The sequence below is a fragment of the Dicentrarchus labrax genome, unplaced genomic scaffold (assembly GCF_905237075.1).
Source record: "Dicentrarchus labrax unplaced genomic scaffold, dlabrax2021, whole genome shotgun sequence".
In the NCBI taxonomy this organism is placed as follows: domain Eukaryota; kingdom Metazoa; phylum Chordata; class Actinopteri; family Moronidae; genus Dicentrarchus; species Dicentrarchus labrax.
The window spans coordinates 23,199,280-23,223,142 of record NW_026136712.1 but is presented as its reverse complement, the minus strand read 5'-3'; the positions used below and the strand labels follow the sequence as shown (position 1 = coordinate 23,223,142).

Genomic DNA, 23,863 nt, shown 5'->3' with positions numbered 1-23,863 from the left:
AAATAAAAAGTTGAAAAGAAAAAAGACAAACCCCAAAATATGAATGCAACATAGATAGGGGGAAAAAGGGGAAAAAAGTCCTTGTCCATGACATTGATGGCTGCTTGTAGCACTTTATTGTTCCTGGATACTTGAATATATAATACTAGGGGACAATAACCACAACAATAACAGAAAAAAACAGCTGCATGGTACAAAGGTTACATGTAGGTTATTCACACTCAAGAGATTTTAGAAAAAGAGAAAGAATTCAGAGAGTCACGTCAGCGTTTTACCTCCTTTATAAGGTTCAGTATCAGACTGCTGGGAAAGTTGTTCGAACTATTTTATTCAATTCTTATCCCTTTTTTGTTTTTATTTCATGCCTTTGGAGTCAACTCATTGAATTCAATCTTACTGTGGCATTTTGTTTTAGGTGTGTTTTTTAAAGGTAACGTGTAATTGTTGTGTGTTAATAAGATCATTGAAACAGACATTTACAAGTAACAAGAAAGCTACTTCCCTCATAACTAATTACTTTTACATGCAGTAATTGGAAAAGTAATTCAATTACTTTCGAGAGAAGTAACTAGTAATTAACAAATTACAATTTTTCAGTAACTTTCCAAACACTGTTTAGGCCCAACAATAATGACACCATGCCTAAACAAACAAACAAATACACTGGTTTAACAAAGTTGCTTGATTATTGCTGTGTAACATTATAATGGTAGACATTGTAATAAATGCAATAAACATATGTTCAAAATGCATTTTACTTGACACAATTAAATATATTTTGCTTAACAGGAGAGGTTAACACAGCAGTCATAAATAATTAAAACTACAATCATCAGACGTGGTTAATACACAATGATTATTATGAGCGTGATTAGGTTTGTTGTTTGCTTTGATCACAAACTCTCTTTGGAGGGCTTTATTTTCAGATGTTTCCATAGATGTTGAGTTCCACAGTGTTCATGTAATCGTCACCATCATCAAGGTCCTGTGAGAGATTAATGGTCATTATTGTTACAGATGTTGATAGTGCCTTGTAACCAATGTAATTCTCTGGAATAAATCCCTGACGATTTAATAATACCTCATTGTAATTGCAGGATTTTGGCTGGCTGAGTCCCATCAACAGCATTAACAAGAAGACAGAGGTGGGGAAAGGACATGAGACGTTGCTGTACTACAATATATGATATCCACATTTTATTTACTGGTCAGGTTCAAGAGAAGCAAGTACCTTTTGGGGGATGGGAAACGAGGCTTGGAGATTTTCCCGTCGGCACAGGATTTTGATTTCACATTATTGGGCCTGTGGATAAAAATTCATGTCACTACACAGTGTGAAAAACTACAATTCGCTACTTAACTTTCATACATTTCTCACACTTACATATGGTCCAAATCCAGCATTTCCCCTTTAGGCCTTCTGTGGTAGATTCAGTTTAAAAACAGGATGTGATATGTGTTAGTTTCATTAGAACAAAAGTGCATTGCTGTGAAAACAACTGAGCAATGAAGCACGCTGTTTTTCATGTCTTACCTAGAAAATCTGCTCCAAATAGACCTTCTGCCCAAAAAGAAGAAGAGAAAATATGCAAATGCTGTGAGGCATATAAATAAAAGTACTGATCTTATCACATTCTGCACAAACAAGGAAATTACAGTGGGGCGGTCTATACAAAGTGGAAGTAGGGAGAGTACAGAACTAGTCACTAAAATTATGTTTAGAGAGATAACCGTTAAAATGCCTCTTGCCTTTGATCAGTATGAGATGGTCCTGGGCCATCGGAACGAATCCTGAAAATTTCACAGATTCAATTATACATTAGTACGATTAAAAGTTACTAAGATAATAATATTCTTGTACTTGTAATAATCACAAACCACTTTTTTTAACCTCACCTGCGAGACATCCTGGACAGCCGGTTCAACACGCTAAACATTAAAGAAAATTACATTACGATAAGGAAAAGAAATGAAATCATGTGATATGAGTGTAGCACCATGAACTTAATCCGCTGTACACCATTTTTACCTGCCATCTCGACGTTGGAGCTCTGCAATGCGTGTCCTAGAACAGACAGAAAACAAAGACAATGAATGCCATACATTAATACAATAAACGTATTGAAGAGCACATACTACATATGTGCAGGACAATAGATTATTTTGGCTCAAATTATTACTTATCTGATGTGCTCTGTCCATCAATGCATCAGTTAATGTCAATGTACTGCATTACTCACTTGTATTTTTTCACCATTAAGATGCAGAAGACTCCAAAGAGAACAGCAGTACCGATCCCCACCACTGTGGGAATGATGATGTGGTTGTAGTTTTCTGCACCTGCAAACAGACAGAATTAATATAGAATTTAGAATTTATATTTATATTCTTTCTCCATACTGCACAAATATATCCAGTATAGAAGCTTTAAAATAAAGGACAAAATTCAACAGCAGAGTGAAAAGATCTCACGTTTTACATAGAGTGTCATTGTTTCAGAGGACTCGGGCTTTTCATGAAATGCTGCTGTGCAGGTGACATCAGTGTGGTCATCCTTCTCCTCAGGAATGAACGTCAGGATGGACTGCACCTCCCACAAGCCCCTTTGAACTTCTCTGTGGATCTCCGTGGCCATGTCTGCAGTTCCCTTATTCCATGTGAGTTTAGGCATATGGGAGGGGCAGGTGTGGGTGACTGAACAGGTGACAGTGTACGGATGATTTTGAATGGCTGTCTTTGCGTGATTTAGTATAGGTTTTGGAGGATCAGCTATAAATGAAAAGAGATAAGAGTTTGAGGTAAATCATTGTAACATAGAACATTTTTATAGATTTATAAAATCTTGGATAGTTGGTGACCTACTTAGCATCTTAAACTGGACACACTGCTCAACAAAGGAGAACTTGTCAGTGGTGGATGTATCAGTCGATGTTTTTGCTAACTCAATCCGGAAACAGAAAGGGCCGTTGTCATGGTCTTTAATGTCAATGATTTCTAAGGTGCAGTTGTTCTGACCCAAAGCTCCCAACAACTTTGTGCGACCCCTAAAGCTGTCAACGATTAGAGTGTTATCCTCATTATAGATGTATTCTTTGTGATTGGTCGAACGATGCCAGATTCCTCTGAGCCTGGACGTGGGCAGGGGTCCTCTAGGATGGGTGAATGAACAGGGTACCACAACACAGGATGAAACCAGGGCATCAAGGAAATTTACAACATCAGCCTTCCATTCTTCAGTAACAACAGGGCTGCTGAGAGCTGAAAGAGAATTATGGAAGTAAAAAAGAAAGAAATTACTTCTAGGAGTTCTCTTTCAGTGATTTCACAATCTGGTTGTCCCCACCCTTTTTTCCTTCCAAACAGCTTTTCTATTATTGAGTAAACTGACGACTCCTGACTAAGTGAGATACTTAATGGATATTTCATATATTACAGTCAATCCATAAAAAACAACTACTCTGTACAATTAACACAAATAGAGAACACAATAACTATAGGGATATTGCATCAGAAATTAATTTTTACTGATATTTTTGGTAAGTTTTTATACAATTATCTGTCTGTATTGTGTTTTTTTTCACAATCATACATACTTTTTTCTTAATTTATTTCTGAATTTGTTTTTTTATTTTAGTGTTTTATTCATTTATTCATGCATTTTTCAATTAGCTCTTTGGTTGTTTGAACTTTTCTGATGCAGGACGAGGAAGTGCATATTCTAAATCATAACCCACACTTTCAAAATGACTGCATTCAGTTAACTTCACAGACATTAATGACATGCTGAAACATAGGGCTATTACAAGTTTTCTTACACTCCTTAAAATCAAGAAGGCCTCACGACCCAAAGTGGGTGAACTAGGAAGTACAATAGGATTGAGATTGGAAACAAAGAGGTGACTAATTATGTTACCTGCCACAAGCAGACAGAATACCATCATCTTCCTCTCTTTGTCCTTACGTCTCTGAGGTTCTGTTGGTGTAATACACTGTTGGATATTTAGATGAAATTAAACTGAATAGAAAATACAATTGTAAACATTACCCACCGTTATTACAATACTATAAATATACTTCAAACAACACTAATCTTCGCATTCAAGAACCATTTACTTATACAGAAAATACTGGCATTGTTAATGTCCTCATACAGGATATACAAATCTGAAAGAACACTCTAATACATTAAAAAGTTTTTTTTATCTAAATTGAAAACAGTTCCTTTCACATATGACTTTCTTTTCTATTCATTCTTATTACTATTTTAACAAAGTCACACACACTTTGAAGAAGAACTTTTAAATAAGCTGCATTATTCCTAAACCCAGACAGCAGTATATGTACGATAATCTTTCAAAATGAAATATTAGAAGAAAATGTAGTGCAGCAACATTCATGTTGTACCTCAATCAAGTGTGATGAGTTACCAGAATCTTACCTGATGAAGTCTGGCTGATCAGAGCTGTATGTTTCTCCTAAAAACACCTCCTGAAGAATGACTTTCTATTCTGCAGTTAACTTGACAAAGATGTGAACTCTACAGGCAACAGAAGAATGTTTTTTGTGTCATTGTGTGGGTGAGGTGAAAGCAGATGTAGAGGCAGCAGCAGTAAAAAAGTGTAGAAAGCTGGGAGTGGTCTCTTGTGTGTGATATGAGAGTTATAGACCTCTTCCATATTTGCATAGAATTGTTGCTAATCTGTGAAATTCTGAAATAAAGTTTGATATGTTAAGATATAAATGCAAAATGAGATTCGATAGCATTCAAGAGCATGCGATTGCATAGTTTAACATATCAGTGATCTTCAGTCAGAAATCAGAACTGTGGCACATTTTGCTGTATTGGCTTTGCACTTGGGTAGAATGGCAATGACTATGAAGTAATGACTTTCAGCTTAAATTAACACACACATATCCAGTAAGCAGTGGACAAAATGGGGAACAGAGATAAAGTTGTATATTAGGTAGCGATGATGTGTGTTGAAGAGAAGTCCGCTGACACCGTCTTGATTGTATATACAGTGGGTACGGAAAGTATTCAGACCCCTTTAAAATTTTCACTCTTTGTTTCATTGCAGCCATTTGCTAAAATCAAAAAAGTTAATTTTATTTCTCATTAATGTACACTCAGCACCCCATCTTGACAGAAAAAAACAGAAATGTAGAAATTTTTGCAAATTTATTAAAAAAGAAAAACTGAAATATCACATGGTCATAAGTATTCAGACCCTTTGCTGTGACACTCATATTTAACTCACATGCTGTCCATTTCTTCTGATCCTCCTTGAGATGGTCCTGCTCCTTCATTGGAGTCTAGCTGTGTTTAATTAAACTGATTGGACTTGATTAGGAAAGGCACACACCTGTCTATATAAGACTTTACAGCTCACAGTGCATGTCAGAGCAAATGAGAATCATGAGGTCGAAGGAACTGCCCAAGGAGCTCAGAGACAGAATTGTGGCAAGGCACAGATCTGGCCAAGGTTACAAAAGAATTTCTGCAGCACTCAAGGTTCCTAAGAGCACAGTGGCCTCCATAATCCTCAAATGGAAGAAGTTTGGGACGACCAGAACTCTTCCTAGACCTGGCCGTCCAGCCAAACTGAGCAATCGTGGGAGAAGAGCCTTGGTGAGAGAGGTAAAGAAGAACCCAAAGATCACTGTGGCTGAGCTCCAGAGATGCAGTAGGGAGATGGGAGAAAGTTCCACAAAGTCAACTATCACTGCAGCCCTGCACCAGTCGGGGCTTTATGGCAGAGTGGCCCCACGGAAGCCTCTCCTCAGTGCAAGACATATGAAAGCCCGCATAGAGTTTGCCAAAAAACACATGAAGGACTCCCAGACTATGAGAAATAAGATTCTCTGGTCTGATGAGACCAAGATTGAACTTTTTGGCGTTAATTCTAAGCGGTATGTGTGGAGAAAACCAGGCACTGTTCATCACCTGCCCAATACAATCCCAACAGTGAAACATGGTGGTGGCAGCATCAGGCTGTGGGGATGTTTTTCAGCTGCAGGGACAGGACGACTGGTTGCAATTGAAGGAAAGATGAATGCGGCCAAGTACAGAGATATCCTGGAAGAAAACCTCTTCCAGAGTGCTCAGGACTTCAGACTAGGCCGAAGGTTCACCTTCCAACAAGACAATAACCCTAAGCACACAGCTAAAATAACAAAGGAGTGGCTGCGGAACAACTCTGTGACCATTCTTGACTGGCCCAGCCAGAGCCCTGACCTAAACCCAATTGAGCATCTCTGGAGAGATCTGAAAATGGCTGTCCACAAACGTTCACCATCCAACCTGACAGAACTGGAGAGCATCTGCAAGGAAGAATGGCAGAGGATCCCCAAATCCAGGTGTGAAAAACTTGTTGCATCATTCCCAAGAAGACTCATGGCTGTAGTAGCTCAAAAGGGTGCTTCTACTCAATACTGAGCAAAGGGTCTGAATACTTATGACCATGTGATATTTCAGTTTTTCTTTTTTAATAAATTTGCAAACATTTCTACATTTTTGTTTTTTTTTCTGTCAAGATGGGGTGCTGAGTGTACATTAATGAGAAATAAAATGAACTTTTTTGATTTTTAGCAAATGGCTGCAATGAAACAAAGAGTGAAAAATTTAAAGGGGTCTGAATACTTTCCGTACCCACTGTATAAAGGTTTATTACAAAAAGTTCAGCATCAATACAAGCACCGCGGAGCTTGGAGAGCATCCAGCCAAATGAATAACTCTATCTGTTTGCGTCGAACATAGGTTTATATAGGTCTATTGTTTATTCAAGAAAATGGTAAAGAAACATCTGGTTTAGCTATCAGATGTACTGAAATATTTACGTCAGAAGGTAAAGGTCCAAGGGGCTTCGAAGAGGCCCCTAACCTAAACATTTCATAGTAAGAATTACGACGTTCAACCTCATGTCTTACTAACACTGCATATTCAATTCAATTCAATTTTATTTGTATAGCGCCAATTCATAACAGAAGTTATCTCAGGACACTTTTCAAATAGAGCAGGTCTAGACCGAACTCTTTAACATTAATTACAGAGACCCAACAGTAACACCATGAGCAAGCACTTGGCGACAAGGGCAAGGAAAAACTGCCTGTTAAAAGGCAGAAACCTAGGACAGATCCTCCGGCTCTAGGTGGGTGGTCGTCTGTCTCGACCAGTTGGGGTGAGAGAGAGAGAGAGAGAGAGAGAGAGGCAGAGAGAGAGCGAGAGACAGACAGACAGACAGGTGCACAGCAACAACAGTATTGGCAATGGCAGTCAAGCAGGACCATGGCAGGAGGCTCCACCAGGATCCATGAGAACCTGCGAGATGAGAAAGCACAAGAACTCCGGGGAAGAAGTGGAGTTAGTAACATGCATTAATGGGACATGAATGAGTGCAGAAAGAGAGAGGAAGAGAGTAGCTCAGTGCACCATGGGAAATCCCCCGATAGTCTAGGCCTATAGCAGCATAACTAAGGGATGGTTCAGGACTCACCTGATCCAGCCCTAACTATAAGCTTTATCAAAGAGGAATGTCTTAAGCCTACTCTTGAATGTGGTGAGGGTGTCTGCCTCCCGAACCACAACTGGAAGCTGGTTCCACAGGAGAGGAGCTTGGTAACTGAAGGCTCTGGCTCCTGTTCTACTTTTTAGAGACTATAGGAACCACAAGTAGCCCAGCATTCAGAGAACGTAATGTTCTAGTGGGGTAATAGGCTACTATGAGCTCTTTAAGATATGAAGGGGCCTGACCATGAAGAGCTTTATAGGTGAACAATATATGTTGACAAAAATATCACTTGAACTTATAACAAACTGTAACTTAAATTTATAGGCCTTCGGATACCACAATAATCAAGATAAAAAGAAAAGTGAAGATCGATGCATAAAAATGCCACAGAAGTTTCATAAAATGTTTGAAATGATCCCACAGAGGTCTCAGGATCTGCACCTTGGACAATGATTGCCTGCACACATTGCAGAATGTTAAACTCCTGCAAGATTGAATCATGGTTCTTGTTTGATATTTTGGCCTGTGGTTCATCATGAAGTTTAACACTTCATTTGTAAATGTGCCACACTGTGTATGTTTTTTCTTGTGTATGCAAATATATTTCTCACTTCTGCATTCAGTCCTGCTCTTCATGTATTGTCGGGGCATAACATTAACTATGAAGGTTTTAGTTCAGTCTACTGGACTATAATTATTGTGCCTTGCATAAGCAAGCACAATACTATTATCCCTCGGGCTTATTATTGTGCCTTGCATAAGCAAGCACAATACTACTCTTCCTCGGGCTTATTATTGTGCCTTGCATAAGCAAGCACAATACTACTCTTCCTCGTGCTTATTATTAAACTTATTATTATTCTTCCGTACGCTTTTTCGGCGCGCTTCTTCTCCCGCAGCTTTTGTCGCACATACACAAAAAAGGTATCAAAACGTGCGGCTCGATGAGGACATTAGTGCTATGACTTTTCTAAGAATTTCGCCAAACGGTTTGCCGGTAAATCGCCGAAAACAGGTCCAAAAAATGAATGGGTGTGTATTGCGAGAACCTCCAACTGAAAAAAACCGCCAGAGTGCGTGACATCATCGCTAGAGTGTGGGGAGAGAGAAAAATTTGTCGAAAAATAAATTTGTAAACTGCTGTCACGGCCACAAATTTCACTCTACCGAAATAATTTATAGATAGAAACGTAGGTAAATTCGTTGGGGTCGCAGTGATACTACTGCTGAAGCTGTCAGACAAATAGTTTTGGCGGGAGAAGCACTGATGCGCCAGCAACACCCTCTCACGGCCCCATCTACTCCCATGTTAATTTTAGAGGACAAATCTTGAAACACGCTCGTTGAACCTCTTCTCTCTCAATCTCCCCAGGTCACATTTTTTAACTTTAACCACTAAAACTTGGCAGTGCTATAGTCAACAAGATGACGACGCTCACAGTCTTTTCGGTTTTCATTTCGGTCGTTCCTGGCCATGCTTTTGAGGGGATTCATTTTAATTGTTTTCTGTCTCTCTCAAGAGTTAGAGACAGAGAGAGCGTGCGCAGCTGCTGTGGGCTCCCCTGATTGCCATGACAACTAAAGCCTGCTCACACACACACACACACACACACACACACACACAGCTAGCTACAGAGAATGACAAGACAATAATAAGCTAGCTAGCTGGCTAGCTAAAGATAATTAGCAGGCGGCTAACAAACAAACAATTTAAAGCTGAATGATTTTAATATTAACACAAACTAAGTTCAATACACCTTAAATATTTTACCCTACTATGAGCTGTTACTTAATTTACATTAGCACTCCTTCAGGAGCATAATACAATTAAACACATTAACCAAAGCTAGCGATTAGCTAGCGATTAGCGCTTAGCTAGCGATTAGCACGTAGCTAGCGATTAGCAGTTAGCTAGCGATTAGCACGTAGCTAAGCACTAGCTTTGGTTTATGTGTTTATGTGTGCTAGCTCTAGCTAGCTAGCTAAAGAGAATGACATGGTATTAATATGCTAGCGCTAGCTAAGGAGGATGACAGGTTATCAATATGCTATAGGGAGGATTACATGGCATTAATAATCTAGCGCTAGCTGGCTAGCTAAAGATAATTAGCAGGTGGCTAACAAACAAACAATTTAAAGCTGAATGATTTTAATATTAACACAAAATAAGAACAATACACCTTAAATATTTTACCCTACTATGAGCTGTTCCTTATTTTATATTGGCACTCCTTCAGGAGAATAATACAATTAAACACATTAACCAAAGCTAGCACTTAGCTAGCGATTAGCGCTTAGCTAGCGATTAGCATGTAGCTAGCAATTATCATGTAGCTAGCGATTAGCAGTTAGCTAGCGATTAGCACGTAGCTAGCGATTAGCGGTTAGCTAGCGATTAGCACGTAGCTAAGCGCTAGCTTTGGTTTATGTGTGCTAGCTCTAGCTAGCTAGCTAAAGAGAATGACATGATATTAATATGCTAGCACTAGCTAAGGAGGATGACAGGTTATCAGTATGCTATAGAGAGGATGACATGGAATTAATAAAAGGTAATTAGCGCACAGCTATCGATTAGCGGTTAGCACGTAGACATGGTATTAACATATGGGCCAGAGCAAGGCACAATCAAAATTGCTTTAGGAATTTTCTAGTTATAATATTTTATTCTTCCGTACGTTTTTCGGCGCGCTACTCCTCCCGGAGCTTTTGTCGCACGTACACAAAAAAGGTATCAAAACGTGCTAAGAATTTCGCCAATCGGTTTTCCGATAAATCGCCAAAAACCGGTCCAAAAAATGAATGGGTGTGTATTGCGAGAACCTCCAACTGAAAAAAACTGCCAGAGTGCGTGATGTCATCGCTAGAGTGTGGGGAGAGAGAAAAATTTGTCGAAAAAAAAATTTGTAAACTGCTGTCATGGCCACAAATTTCACTCTACCGAAATAATTTATAGATAGAAACGTAGATAAATCCGTTGGGGTCGCAGTGATACTACTGCTGAAGCTGTCAGACAAATAGTTCTGGCGGGAGACGCACTGATGCGCCAGCAACGCCCTCTCACGGCCCCATCTACTCCCCATATTAAAAAGGAGAGGAGGATTCTTGAAACACGCTCGTTGAACCTTTTCTCTCTCAATCTCCCCAGGTCACATTTTTTTACTTTAACCACTGAAACTCGGCACTGCTATAGTCAACAAGATGACGACGCTCACGGTCTTTTCGGTTTTCATTTCGGTCGTTCCTGGCCATGCTTTTGAGGGGATTCATTTTAAATGTTTCTGTCTCTCTGAGGAGTTAGAGACAGAGAGAGAGCGTGCGCAGCTGCTGTGGGCTCCCCTGATTGCCATGACAACCAAAGCCTGCTCACACACACACACACACACACACACACACACAGCTAGCTACAGAGAATGACAAGCATTAATAAGCTAGCGCTAGCTGGCTAGCTAAAGATAATTAGCAGGTGGCTAACAAACAAACAATTTAAAGCTGAATGATTTTAATATTAACACAAAATAAGTTCAATACACCTTAAATATTTTACCCTACTATGAGCTGTTCCTTAATTTACATTAGCACTCCTTCAGGAGCATAATACAATTAAACACATTAACCACAGCTAGCACTTGGCTAGCAACTAGCGGTTAGCACTTAGCTAGCGATTAGCGCACAGCTAGCGATTAGCGGTTAGCACGTAGACATGGTATTAACATATGGGCCAGAGCAAGGCACAATCAAAATTGCTTTAGGAATTTTCTAGTTTTAATTATTATTGTGCCTTGCATAAGCAAGCACAATACTACTCTTCCTCGTGCTTATTATTAAACTTATTATTATTCTTCCGTACGCTTTTTTCGGGCGCGCTTCTTCTCCCGCAGCTTTTGTCGCACATACACAAAAAAGGTATCAAAACGTGCGGCTCGATGAGGACATTAGTGCTATGACTTTTCTAAGAATTTCGCCAAACGGTTTGCCGATAAATCGCCAAAAACCGGTCCAAAAAATGAATGGGTGTGTATTGCGAGAACCTCCAACTGAAAAAAACTGCCAGAGTGCGTGACATCATCGCTAGAGTGTGGGGAGAGAGAAAAATTTGTCGAAAAATAAATTTGTAAACTGCTGTCATGGCCACAAATTTCACTCTACCGAAATAATTTATAGATAGAAACGTAGGTAAATTTGTTGGGGTCGCAGTGATACCACTGCTGAAGCTGTCAGACAAATAGTTTTGGCGGGAGACGCACTGATGCGCCAGCAACTCCCTCTCACGGCCCCATCTACTCCCATATTAAAATGGAGAGGAGGAATCTTGAAAAACGCTTGTTGAACCTCTTCTCTCTCAATCTCCCCAGGTCACATTTTTTAACTTTAACCACTGAAACTCGGCAGTGCTATAGTCAACAAGATGACGACGCCCACGGTCTTTTCGGTTTTCATTTCGGTCGTTCCTGGCCATGCTTTTGAGGGGATTCATTTTAAATGTTTTCTGTCTCTCTGAGGAGTTAGAGACAGAGAGAGAGCGTGCGCAGCTGCTGTGGGCTCCCCTGATTGCCATGACAACCAAAGCCTGCTCTCACACACACACACACACACACACACACACACACACACACACACACAGCTAGCTACAGAGAATGACAAGACATTAATAAGCTAGCGCTAGCTGGCTAGCTAAAGATAATTAGCAGGTGGCTAACAAACAAACAATTTAAAGCTGAATGATTTTAATATTAACACAAAATAAGTTCAATACACCTTAAATATTTTACCCTACTATGAGCTGTTCCTTAATTTACATTAGCACTCCTTCAGGAGCATAATACAATTAAACACATTAACCAAAGCTAGCACTTAGCTAGCGACTAGCGCTTAGCTAGCGATTAGCATGTAGCTAGCGATTAGCGGTTAGCTAGCGATTAGCACGTAGCTAGCGATTAGCGGGTAGCTAGCGATTAGCACGTAGCTAAGCGCTAGCTTTGGTTTATGTGTTTATGTGTGCTAGCTCTAGCTAACTAGCTAAAGAGAATGACAGGTTATCAATATGCTATAGGGAGGATTACATGGCATTAATAATCTAGCGCTAGCTGGCTAGCTAAAGATAATTAGCAGGTGGCTAACAAACAAACAATTTAAAGCTGAATGATTTTTAATATTAACACAAAATAAGTTCAATACACCTTAAATATTTTACCCTACTATGAGCTGTTCCTTAATTTACATTAGCACTCCTTCAGGAGCATAATACAATTAAACACATTAACCAAAGCTAGCACTTAGCTAGCAATTAGCGGTTAGCACTTAGCTAGCGATTAGCGCTTAGCTAGCGATTAGCGGTTAGCTAGCGATTAGCACGTAGCTAGCGATTAGTGCTTAGCTAGCGATTAGCACATAGCTAAGTGCTACCTTTGGTTAATGTGTTTATGTGTGCTAGCCCTAGCTAAAGAGAATGACATGGTATTAACATATGGGCCAGAGCAAGGCACAATCAAAATTGCTTTAGGAATTTTCTAGTTAAACTTATTATTATTCTTCCGTACGTTTTTCGGCGCGCTTCTTCTCCCGGAGCTTTTGTCGCACATACACAAAAAAGGTATCAAAACGTGCGGCTCGATGAGGACATTAGTGCTATGACTTTTCTAAGAATTTCGCCAAACGGTTTGCCGGTAAATCGCCAAAAACCGGTCCAAAAAATGAATGGGTGTGTATTGCGAGAATGTTCAACCGCTAGAGTGCGTGACATCATCGCTAGAGTGTTGGGGAGAGAGAAAATTTGTCGAAAAATAAATTTGTAAACTGCTGTCATGGCCACAAATTTCACTCTACAGAAATAATGTATAGATAGAAACGTAGGTAAATCCGTTGGGGTCGCAGTGATACCACTGCTGAAGCTGTCAGACAAATAGTTTTGGCGGGAAACGCACTGATGCGCCAGCAACGCCCTCTCACGGCCCCATCTACTCCCATGTTAATTTTAGAGGAGCAATCATGAAACACGTTCGTTGAACCTCTTCTCTCTCAATCTCCCCAGGTCACATTTTTTTAACTTTAACCACTGAAACTTGGCAGCGCTATAGTCAACAAGATGACGACGCTCACGGTCTTTTCGGTTTTCATTTCGGTCGTTCCTGGCCATGGGTTAGAGGGGATTCATTTTAAATGTTTCTGTCTCTCTGAGGAGTTACAGACAGAGAGAGCGCGCGCAGCTGCTGTGGGCTCCCCTGATTGCCATGACAACCAAAGCCTGCTCACACACACACACACACACACACACACACACACACAGTTAGCTACAGAGAATGACAAGACAACAATAAGCTAGCGCTAGCTGGCTAGCTAAAGATAATTAGAAGGTGGCTAACAAACAAACAATTTAAAGCTGAATGATTTTAATATTAACACAAAATAAGTTCAATACACCTTAAATATTTTACCCTACTCTGAGCTGTTCCTTAATTTACATTAGCTCTCCTTCAGGAGCATAACACAATTAAACACATTAACCAAAGCTAGCACTTAGCTAGCGATTAGCGCTTAGCTAGCGATTAGCATGTAGCTAGCGATTAGCATGTAGCTAGCGATTAGCGGTTAGCTAGCGATTAGCACGTAGCTAAGCGCTACCTTTGGTTTATGTGTTTATGAGTGCTAGCTCTAGCTAGCTAGCTAAAGAGAATGACATGATATTAATATGCTAGCGCTAGCTAAGGAGGATGACAGGTTATCAATATGCTATAGGGAGGATTACATGGCATTAATAATCTAGCGCTAGCTGGCTAGCTAAAGATAATTAGAAGGTGGCTAACAAACAAACAATTTAAAGCTGAATGATTTTAATATTAACACAAAATAAGAACAATACACCTTAAATATTTTACCCTACTATGAGCTGTTCCTTAATTTACATTAGCACTCCTTCAGGAGCATAATACAATTAAACACATTAACCAAAGCTAGCACTTAGCTAGCGATTAGCGGTTAGCACTTAGCTAGCGATTAGCGCAGAGCTAGCGATGAGCGGTTAGCTAGAGATTAGCGCACAGCTAGCGATTAGCGGTTAGCACGTAGACATGGTATTAACATATGGGCCAGAGCAAGGCACAATCAAAATTGCTTTAGGAATTTTCTAGTTATTGTGCCTTGCATAAGCAAGCACAATACTACTCTTCTCTTTGCTTATTATTGTGCCTTGCAAAGCAAGCACAATACTACTATCCCTCGTGCTTATTATTGTGCCTTGCATAAGCAAGCACAATACTACTCTTCCCCATACTTATTATTATATTTATTATTATTCTTCCGTACGTTTTTCGGCGCGCTTCTTCTCCCGCAGCTTTTGTCGCACATACACAAAAAAGGTATCAAAACGTGCGGCTCGGCCGGGAATCGAGTGCTATGACTTTTCTAAGAATTTCGCCAAACGGTTCGCCGATAAATCGCCAAAAACCGGTCCAAAAAATGAATGGGTGTGTATTGCGAGAACCTCCAACTGAAAAAAACTGCCAGAGTGCGTGACATCATCGCTAGAGTGTGGGGAGAGAGAAAAATTTGTCGAAAAATAAATTTGTAAACTGCTGTCATGGCCACAAATTTCACTCTACAGAAATAATTTATAGATAGAAACGTAGGTAAATTCGTTGGGGTCGCAGTGATACTACTGCTGAAGCTGTCAGACAAATAGTTTTGGCGGGAGACGCACTGATGCGCCAGCAACGCCCTCTCACGGCCCCATCTACTCCCATGTTAATTTTAGATGACAAATCTTGAAAGACGCTCGTTGAACCTCTTCTCTCTCAATCTCCCCAGGTCACATTTTTTAACTTAAACCACTAAAACTTGGCAGCGCTATAGTCAACAAGATGACGACGCCCACGGTGTTTTCGGTTTTCATTTCGGTCGTTCCTGGCCATGCTTTTGAGGGGATTCGTTTTAATTGTTTTCTGTCTCTCTGAGGAGTTAGAGACAGAGAGAGTGCGCGCAGCTGCTGTGGGCTCCCCTGATTGCCATGACAACCAAAGCCTGCTCACACACACACACACACACACACACACACACACAGCTAGCTACAGAGAATGACAAGGCATTAATAAGCTAGCGCTAGCTGGCTAGCTAAAGATAATTAGCAGGTGGCTAACAAGCAAACAATTTAAAGCTGAATGATTTTAATATTTACACAAAATAAGAACAATACACCTTAAATATTTTACCCTACTATGAGCTGTTCCTTAATTTACATTAGCACTCCTTCAGGAGAATAATACAATTAAACACATTAACCAAAGCTAGCACTTAGCTAGCGATTAGCGCTTAGCTAGCGATTAGCACGTAGCTAAGCGCTACCTTTGGTTAATGTGTTTATGTGTGCTAGCTCAAGCTAGCTAGCTAAAGAGAATGACATGGTATTAATATGCTAGTGCTAGCTAAGGAGGATGACAGGTTATCAATATGCTATAGGGAGGATTACATGGCATTAATAAGCTAGAGCTAGCTGGCTAGCTAAAGATAATTAGAAGGTGGCTAACAAGCAAACAATTTAAAGCTGAATGATTTTAATATTAACACAAAATAAGAAAAATACACCTTAAATATTTTACCCTACTATGAGCTGTTCCTTAATTTACATTAGCACTCCTTCAGGAGCATAATACAATTAAACACATTAACCAAAGCTAGCACTTAGCTAGCGATTAGCGGTTAGCACTTAGCTAGCGATTAGCACAGAGCTAGCGATTAGCACTTAGCTAGCGATTAGCGCAGAGCTAGCGATGAGCGGTTAAATAGCGGTTAGCACGTAGACATGGTATTAACATATGGGCCAGAGCAAGGCACAATCAAAATTGCTTTAGGAATTTTCTAGTTATAATATTTTATTCTTCCGTACGTTTTTCGGCGCGCTTCTTCTCCCGGAGCTTTTGTCGCACGTACACAAAAAAGGTATCAAAACGTGCGGCTCGGCCGGGAATCGAGTGCTATGACTTTTCTAAGAATTTCGCCAATCGGTTTTCCGATAAATCGCCAAAAACCGGTCCAAAAAATGAATGGGTGTGTATTGCGAGAACCTCCAACTGAAAAAAACTGCCAGAGTGCGTGATGTCATCGCTAGAGTGTGGGGAGAGAGAAAATTTGTCGAAAAATAAATTTGTAAACTGCTGTCATGGCCACAAATTTCACTCTACAGAAATAATTTATAGATAGAAACGTAGGTAAATTCGTTGGGGTCGCAGTGATACTACTGCTGAAGCTTTCAGACAAATAGTTTTGGCGGGAAACGCACTGATGCGCCAGCAACGCCCTCTCACGGCCCCATCTACTCCCATGTTAATTTTAGAGGAGGAATCCTGAAAAACGCTCGTTGAACCTCTTCTCTCTCAATCTCCCCAGGTCACATTTTTTAACTTTAGCCACTGAAACTCGGCAACGCTATAGTCAACAAGATGACAACGCTCACGGTGTTTTCGGTTTTCATTTCGGTCGTTCCTGGCCATGCTTTTGAGGGGATTCGTTTTAATTGTTTTCTGTCTCTCTCAAGAGTTAGAGACAGAGAGAGAGCGCGCGCAGCTGCTGTGGGCTCCTTTGATTGCCATGACAACTAAAGCCTGCTCACACACACACACACACACACACACACACACACACACACACACACACACACACACAGCTAGCTACAGAGAATGACAAGGCATTAATAAGCTAGCGCTAGCTGGCTAGCTAAGGACAATTAGCAGGTGGCTAACAAGCAAACAATTTAAAGCTGAATGATTTTAATATTAACACAAAATAAGAACAATACACCTTAAATATTTTACCCTACTATGAGCTGTTCCTTAATTTACATTAGCACTCCTTCAGGAGCATAATACAATTAAACACATTAACCAAAGCTAGCGCTTAGCTAGCTATTAGCGGTTAGCTAGTGATTAGCATGTAGCTAGCGATTAGCGGTTAGCTAGCGATTAGCACGTAGCTAAGCGCTACCTTTGGTTTATGTGTTTATGTGTGCTAGCTCTAGCTAGCTAGCTAAAGATAATGACATGATATTAATATGCTAGCGCTAGCTATGGAGGATGACAGGTTATCAATATGCTATAGGGAGGATTACATGGCATTAATAATCTAGCGCTAGCTGACTAGCTAAAGATAATTAGCAGGTGGCTAACAAGCAAACAATTTAAAGCTGAATGATTTTAATATTAACACAAAATAAGAACAATACACCTTAAATATTTTACCCTACTATGAGCTGTTCCTTAATTTACATTAGCACTCCTTCAGGAGCATAATACAATTAAACACATTAACCAAAGCTAGCACTTAGCTAGCGATTAGCGCTTAGCTAGTGATTAGCATGTAGCTAGCGATTAGCGGTTAGCTAGCGATTAGCGGTTAAATAGCGGTTAGCACGTAGACATGGTATTAACATATGGGCCAGAGCAAGGCACAATCAAAATTTCTTTAGGAATTTTCTAGGTTTTCTTATTATTCTTCCGCCTGTTTTTCGGCGCGCTTCTTCTCCCGCAGTTTTTGTCGCACATACACAAAAAAGGTATCAAAACGTGCGGCTCGGCCGGGAATGGTGTGCTATGACTTTTCTAAGAATTCCGCCAAACGGTTTGCCGATAAATCGCCAAAAACCGGTCCAAAAAATGAATGGGTGTGTATTGCGAGAACCTCCAACTGAAAAAAACTGCCAGAGTGCGTGACATCATCGCTAGAGTGTGGGGGAGAAGGGAAAAATTTGTCGAAAAATAAATTTGTAAACTGCTGTCATGGCCACAAATTTCACTCTACCGAAATAATTTATAGATAGAAACGTAGGTAAATCCGTTGGGGTCGCAGTGATACTACTGCTGAAGCGGTCAGACAAATAGTTTTGGCGGGAGACGCACTGATGCGCCAGCAACGCCCTCTCACGGCCCCATCTACTCCCATGTTAATTTTAGAGGAGGAATCTTGAAAAACGCTCGTTGAACCTCTTCTCTCTCAATCTCCCCAGGTCACATTTTTTAACTTTAGCCACTGAAACTCGGCAGTGCTATAGTCAACAAGATGATGACGCCCACGGTCTTTTCGGTTTTCACTTCGGTCGTTCCTGGCCATGCTTTTGAGGGGATTCGTTTTAATTGTTTTCTGTCTCTCTCAAGAGTTAGAGACAGAGAGAGAGCGTGCGCAGCTGCTGTGGGCTCCCCTGATTGCCATGACAACCAAAGCCTGCTCACACACACACACACACACACACACACACACACACACAGCTAGCTACAGAGAATGACAAGGCATTAATAAGCTAGCGCTAGCTGGCTAGCTAAGGACAATTAGCAGGTGGCTAACAAGCAAACAATTTAAAGCTGAATGATTTTAATATTAACACAAAATAAGAACAATACACCTTAAATATTTTACCCTACTATGAGCTGTTCCTTAATTTACATTAGCACTCCTTCAGGAGCATAATACAATTAAACACATTAACCACAGCTAGCACTTAGCTAGCGATTAGCGCTTAGCTAGTGATTAGCATGTAGCTAGCGATTAGCGGTTAAATAGCGGTTAGCACGTAGACATGGTATTAACATATGGGCCAGAGCAAGGCACAATCAAAATTGCTTTAGGAATTTTCTAGTTATTGTGCCTTGCATAAGCAAGCACAATACTACTATCCCTCGGGCTTATTATTATTATTCTTCCGTACGTTTTTCGGCGCGCTACTCCTCCCGCAGCTTTTGTCGCACATACACAAAAAAGGTATCAAAACGTGCGGCTCGGCCGGGAATCGAGTGCTATGACTTTTCTAAGCGTTTCGCCAAACGGTTTGCCGGTAAATCGCCAAAAACCGGTAAAAAAAAATGAATGGGTGTGTATTGCGAGAACCTCAACTGAAAAAAACTGCCAGAGTGCGTGACATCATCGCTAGAGTGTGGGGAGAAGGGAAAAATTTGTCGAAAAATAAATTTGTAAACTGCTGTCATGGCCACAAATTTCACTCTACAGAAATAATTTATAGATAGAAACGTAGGTAAATTCGTTGGGGTCGCAGTGATACTACTGCTGAAGCTGTCAGACAAATAGTTTTGGCGGGAGACGCACTGATGCGCCAGCAACACCCTCTCATGGCCCCATCTACTCCCATATTAAAATGGAGAGCAGGATTCTTGAAAAACGCTCGTTGAACCTCTTCTCTCTCAATCTCCCCAGGTCACATTTTTTAACTTTAACCACTGAAACTCGGCAGCGCTATAGTCAACAAGATGACGACGCTCACGGTCTTTTCGGTTTTCATTTCGGTCGTTCCTGTCCATGCTTTTGAGGGGGATTCATTTTAAATGTTTTCTGTCTCTCTGAGGAGTTAGAGACAGAGAGAGAGCGCGCGCAGCTGCTGTGGGCTCCCCTGATTGCCATGACAACCAAAGCCTGCTCACACACACACACACACACACACACACACACACACACACACAGCTAGCTACAGAGAATGACAAGACATTAATAAGCTAGCGCTAGCTGGCTAGCTAAAGATAATTAGCAGGGGGCTAACAAGCAAACAATTTAAAGCTGAATGATTTTAATATTAACACAAAATAAGAACAATACACCTTAAATATTTTACCCTACTATGAGCTGTTCCTTAATTTACATTAGCACTCCTTCAGGAGCATAATACAATTAAACACATTAACCAAAGCTAGCACTTAGCTAGCGATTAGCGCACGGCTAGCGATTAGCGCTTAGCTAGCGATTAGCATGTAGCTAGCGATTAGCATGTAGCTAGCGATTAGCATGTAGCTAGCGATTAGCAGTTAGCTAGCGATTAGCACGTAGCTAGCGAGTAGCGGTTAGCTAGCGATTAGCACGTAGCTAAGTGCTAGCTTTGGTTTATGTGTTTATGTGTGCTAGCTCTAGCTAGCTAGCTAAAGAGAATGACATGATATTAATATGCTAGCGCTAGCTAAGGAGGATGACAGGTTATCAATATGCTACAGGGAGGATTACATGGCATTAATAAGAGGTAATTAGCGCACTGCTAGCGAATAGCGGTTAGCACGTAGACATGGTATTAACATATGGGCCAGAGCAAGGCACAATCAAAATTGCTTTAGGAATTTTCTAGTTATTGTGCCTTGCATAAGCAAGCACAATACTATTATCCCTCGGGCTTATTAAACTTATTATTCTTCCGTACGTTTTTTCGGCGCGCTACTCCTCCCGCAGCTTTTGTCGCACATACACAAAAAAGGTATCAAAACGTGCGGCTCGGCCGGGAATCGAGTGCTATGACTTTTCTAAGAATTCCGCCAAACGGTTTGCCGGTAAATCGCCGAAAACCGGTCCAAAAAATGAATGGGTGTGTATTGCGAGAACCTCCAACTGAAAAAAACCGCCAGAGTGCGTGACATCATCGCTAGAGTGTGGGGAGAGAGAAAAATTTGTCGAAAAATAAATTTGTAAACTGCTGTCATGGCCACAAATTTCACTCTACCGAAATAATTTATAGATAGAAACGTAGGTAAATTCGTTGGGGTCGCAGTGATACTACTGCTGAAGCTGTCAGACAAATAGTTTTGGCGGGAAACGCACTGATGCGCCAGCAACACCCTCTCACGGCCCCATCTACTCCCATGTTAATTTTAGAGGAGGAATGTTTAAAGGAGCTCGTTGAACCTCTTCTCTCTCAATCTGTCCAGGTCACATTTTTTAACTTTAGCCACTGAAACTCGGCAGCGCTATAGTCAACAAGATGACGACGCTCACGGTCTTTTCGGATTTCATTTCGGTCGTTCCTGGCCATGCTTTTTAGGGGATTCATTTTAAATGTTTTCTGTCTCTCTGAGGAGTTAGAGACAGAGAGAGAGCGTGCGCAGCTGCTGTGGGCTCCCCTGATTGCCATGACAACCAAAGCCTGCTCACACACACACACACACACACACACACACACAGCTAGCTACAGAGAATGACAAGCATTAATAAGCTAGCGCTAGCTGGCTAGCTAAAGATAATTAGCAGGTGGCTAACAAGCAAACAATTTAAAGCTGAATGATTTTAATATTAACACAAAATAAGTTCAATACACCTTAAATATTTTACCCTACTATGAGCTGTTCCTTAATTTACATTAGCACTCCTTCAGGAGCATAATACAATTAAACACATTAACCAAAGCTAGCACTTAGCTAGCGATTAGCGCTTAGCTAGCGATTAGCATGTAGATAGCGATTAGCGGTTAGCTAGCGATTAGCACGTAGCTAGCGATTAGCGGTTAGCTAGCGATTAGCACGTAGCTAAGCGCTAGCTTTGGTTTATGTGTGCTAGCTTTAGCTAGCTAGCTAAAGAGAATGACATGATATTAATATGCTAGCGCTAGCTAAGGAGGATGACAGGTTATCAATATGCTATAGGGAGGATTACATGGCATTAATAATCTAGAGCTAGCTGGCTAGCTAAAGATAATTAGCAGGTGGCTAACAAGCAAACAATTTAAAGCTGAATGATTTTAATATTAACACAAAATAAGTTCAATACACCTTAAATATTTTACCCTACTATGAGCTGTTCCTTAATTTACATTAGCACTCCTTCAGGAGCATAATACAATTAAACACATTAACCAAAGCTAGCACTTAGCTAGCGATTAGCGCTTAGCTAGCGATTAGCATGTAGATAGCGATTAGCGGTTAGCTAGCGATTAGCACGTAGCTAGCGATTAGCGGTTAGCTAGCGATTAGCACGTAGCTAAGCGCTAGCTTTGGTTTATGTGTGCTAGCTTTAGCTAGCTAGCTAAAGAGAATGACATGATATTAATATGCTAGCGCTAGCTAAGGAGGATGACAGGTTATCAATATGCTATAGGGAGGATTACATGGCATTAATAATCTAGCGCTAGCTGGCTAGCTAAAGATAATTAGCAGGTGGCTAACAAGCAAACAATTTAAAGCTGAATGATTTTAATATTAACACAAAATAAGAACAATACACCTTAAATATTTTACCCTACTATGAGCTGTTCCTTAATTTACATTAGCACTCCTTCAGGAGCATAATACAATTAAACACATTAACCAAAGCTAGCACTTAGCTAGCGATTAGCGGTTAGCACTTAGCTAGCGATTAGCGCAGAGCTAGCGGTTAGCACGTAGACATGGTATTAACATATGGGCCAGAGCAAGGCACAATCAAAATTGCTTTAGGAATTTTCTAGTTAAACTTATTATTATTCTTCCGTACGTTTTTCGGCGCGCTTCTTCTCCCAGAGCTTTTGTCGCACATACACAAAAAAGGTATCAAAACGTGCGGCTCGTTGAGGACATTAGTGCTATGACTTTTCTAAGAATTTCGCCAAACGGTTTGCCGGTAAATCGCCGAAAACCGGTCCAAAAAATGAATGGGTGTGTATTGCGAGAACCTCCAACTGAAAAAAACTGCCAGAGTGTGTGACATCATCGCTAGAGTGTGGGGAGAGAGAAAAATTTGTCTAAAAATAAATTTGTAAACTGCTGTCATGGCCACAAATTTCACTCTACAGAAATAATTTATAGATAGAAACGTAGGTAAATCCGTTGGGGTCGCAGTGATACCACTGCTGAAGCTGTCAGACAAATAGTTTTGGCGGGAAACGCACTGATGCGCCAGCAACTCCCTCTCACGGCCCCATCTACTCCCATATTAAAATGGAGAGGAGGAATCTTGAAAAACGCTCGTTGAACCTCTTCTCTCTCAATCTCCCCAGGTCACATTTTTTAACTTTAACCACTGAAACTCGGCAGCGCTATAGTCAACAAGATGACGACGCTCACGGTGTTTTCGGTTTTCATTTCGGTCGTTCCTGGCCATGCGTTCGAGGGGATTCATTTTAATTGTTTTCTGTCTCTCTGAGGAGTTAGAGACAGAGAGAGAGCATGCGCAGCTGCTGTGGGCTCCCCTGATTGCCATGACAACCAAAGCCTGCTCACACACACACACACACACACACACACACACACACAGCTAGCTACAGAGAATGACAAGGCATTAATAAGCTAGCTAGCTGGCTAGCTAAAGATAATTAGCAGGTGGCTAACAAACAAACAATTTAAAGCTGAATGATTTTAATATTAACACAAAATAAGTTCAATACACCTTAAATATTTTACCCTACTATGAGCTGTTCCTTAATTTACATTAGCACTCCTTCAGGAGCATAATACAATTAAACACATTAACCAAAGCTAGCACTTAGCTAGCGATTAGCGCATAGCTAGCAATTAGCGCTTAGCTAGCGATTAGCGGTTAGCTAGCGATTAGCACATAGCTAGTGATTAGCACGTAGCTAAGCGCTAGCTTTGGTTAATGTGTTTATGTGTGCTGGCTCTAGCTAACTAGCTAAAGAGAAT

The 23,863-nt window shown here is 40.7% G+C and overlaps 1 protein-coding gene and 2 long non-coding RNA genes across 21 annotated transcripts; 1 reads left to right on the top strand and 2 right to left on the bottom strand.

Annotated features, from left to right (window-relative positions):
- Positions 1-93: 93 nt before the first annotated feature.
- Positions 94-4,603, bottom strand: LOC127373002 (myelin-associated glycoprotein). Of its 6 annotated transcripts, none has more exons than XM_051417047.1 (13): positions 4,439-4,602; positions 3,914-3,989; positions 2,863-3,258; positions 2,473-2,769; positions 2,241-2,340; positions 2,030-2,065; positions 1,897-1,929; positions 1,750-1,791; positions 1,535-1,561; positions 1,385-1,420; positions 1,232-1,303; positions 1,082-1,109; positions 94-985 (listed from the first exon to the last, which is right to left on the bottom strand). In XM_051417047.1, the coding sequence occupies exons 2-13, from the start codon at positions 3,939-3,941 to the stop codon at positions 923-925; spliced, it is 1,158 nt and encodes a 385-aa protein (XP_051273007.1). In that variant the 5' UTR covers positions 3,942-3,989; positions 4,439-4,602; the 3' UTR covers positions 94-922. The 6 variants fall into 6 exon arrangements, 4 of the variants coding, with proteins under 4 accessions (XP_051273007.1, XP_051273009.1, XP_051273008.1 ...); XM_051417049.1 differs by having other exon boundaries at positions 1,535-1,558; XM_051417048.1 differs by having other exon boundaries at positions 3,914-3,973; positions 4,439-4,595.
- A 4,203-nt stretch (positions 4,604-8,806) lies between these two features.
- On the bottom strand, positions 8,807-21,643 carry LOC127373030 (uncharacterized). Its single transcript, XR_007886849.1, has 3 exons — positions 21,568-21,643; positions 15,560-15,695; positions 8,807-9,133 (listed from the first exon to the last, which is right to left on the bottom strand). It is a non-coding gene; the product is annotated as an uncharacterized LOC127373030 (long non-coding RNA).
- Positions 9,806-23,513, top strand: LOC127373028 (uncharacterized). Of its 14 annotated transcripts, none has more exons than XR_007886841.1 (4): positions 9,806-10,013; positions 15,939-16,015; positions 18,822-19,694; positions 21,182-23,513. It is a non-coding gene; the product is annotated as an uncharacterized LOC127373028 (long non-coding RNA). The 14 variants fall into 14 exon arrangements; XR_007886839.1 differs by lacking the exon at positions 15,939-16,015 and adding an exon at positions 14,223-14,299; XR_007886838.1 differs by lacking the exons at positions 9,806-10,013; positions 15,939-16,015 and adding an exon at positions 11,388-11,681 and having other exon boundaries at positions 19,516-19,694.
- Positions 23,514-23,863: the final 350 nt, after the last annotated feature.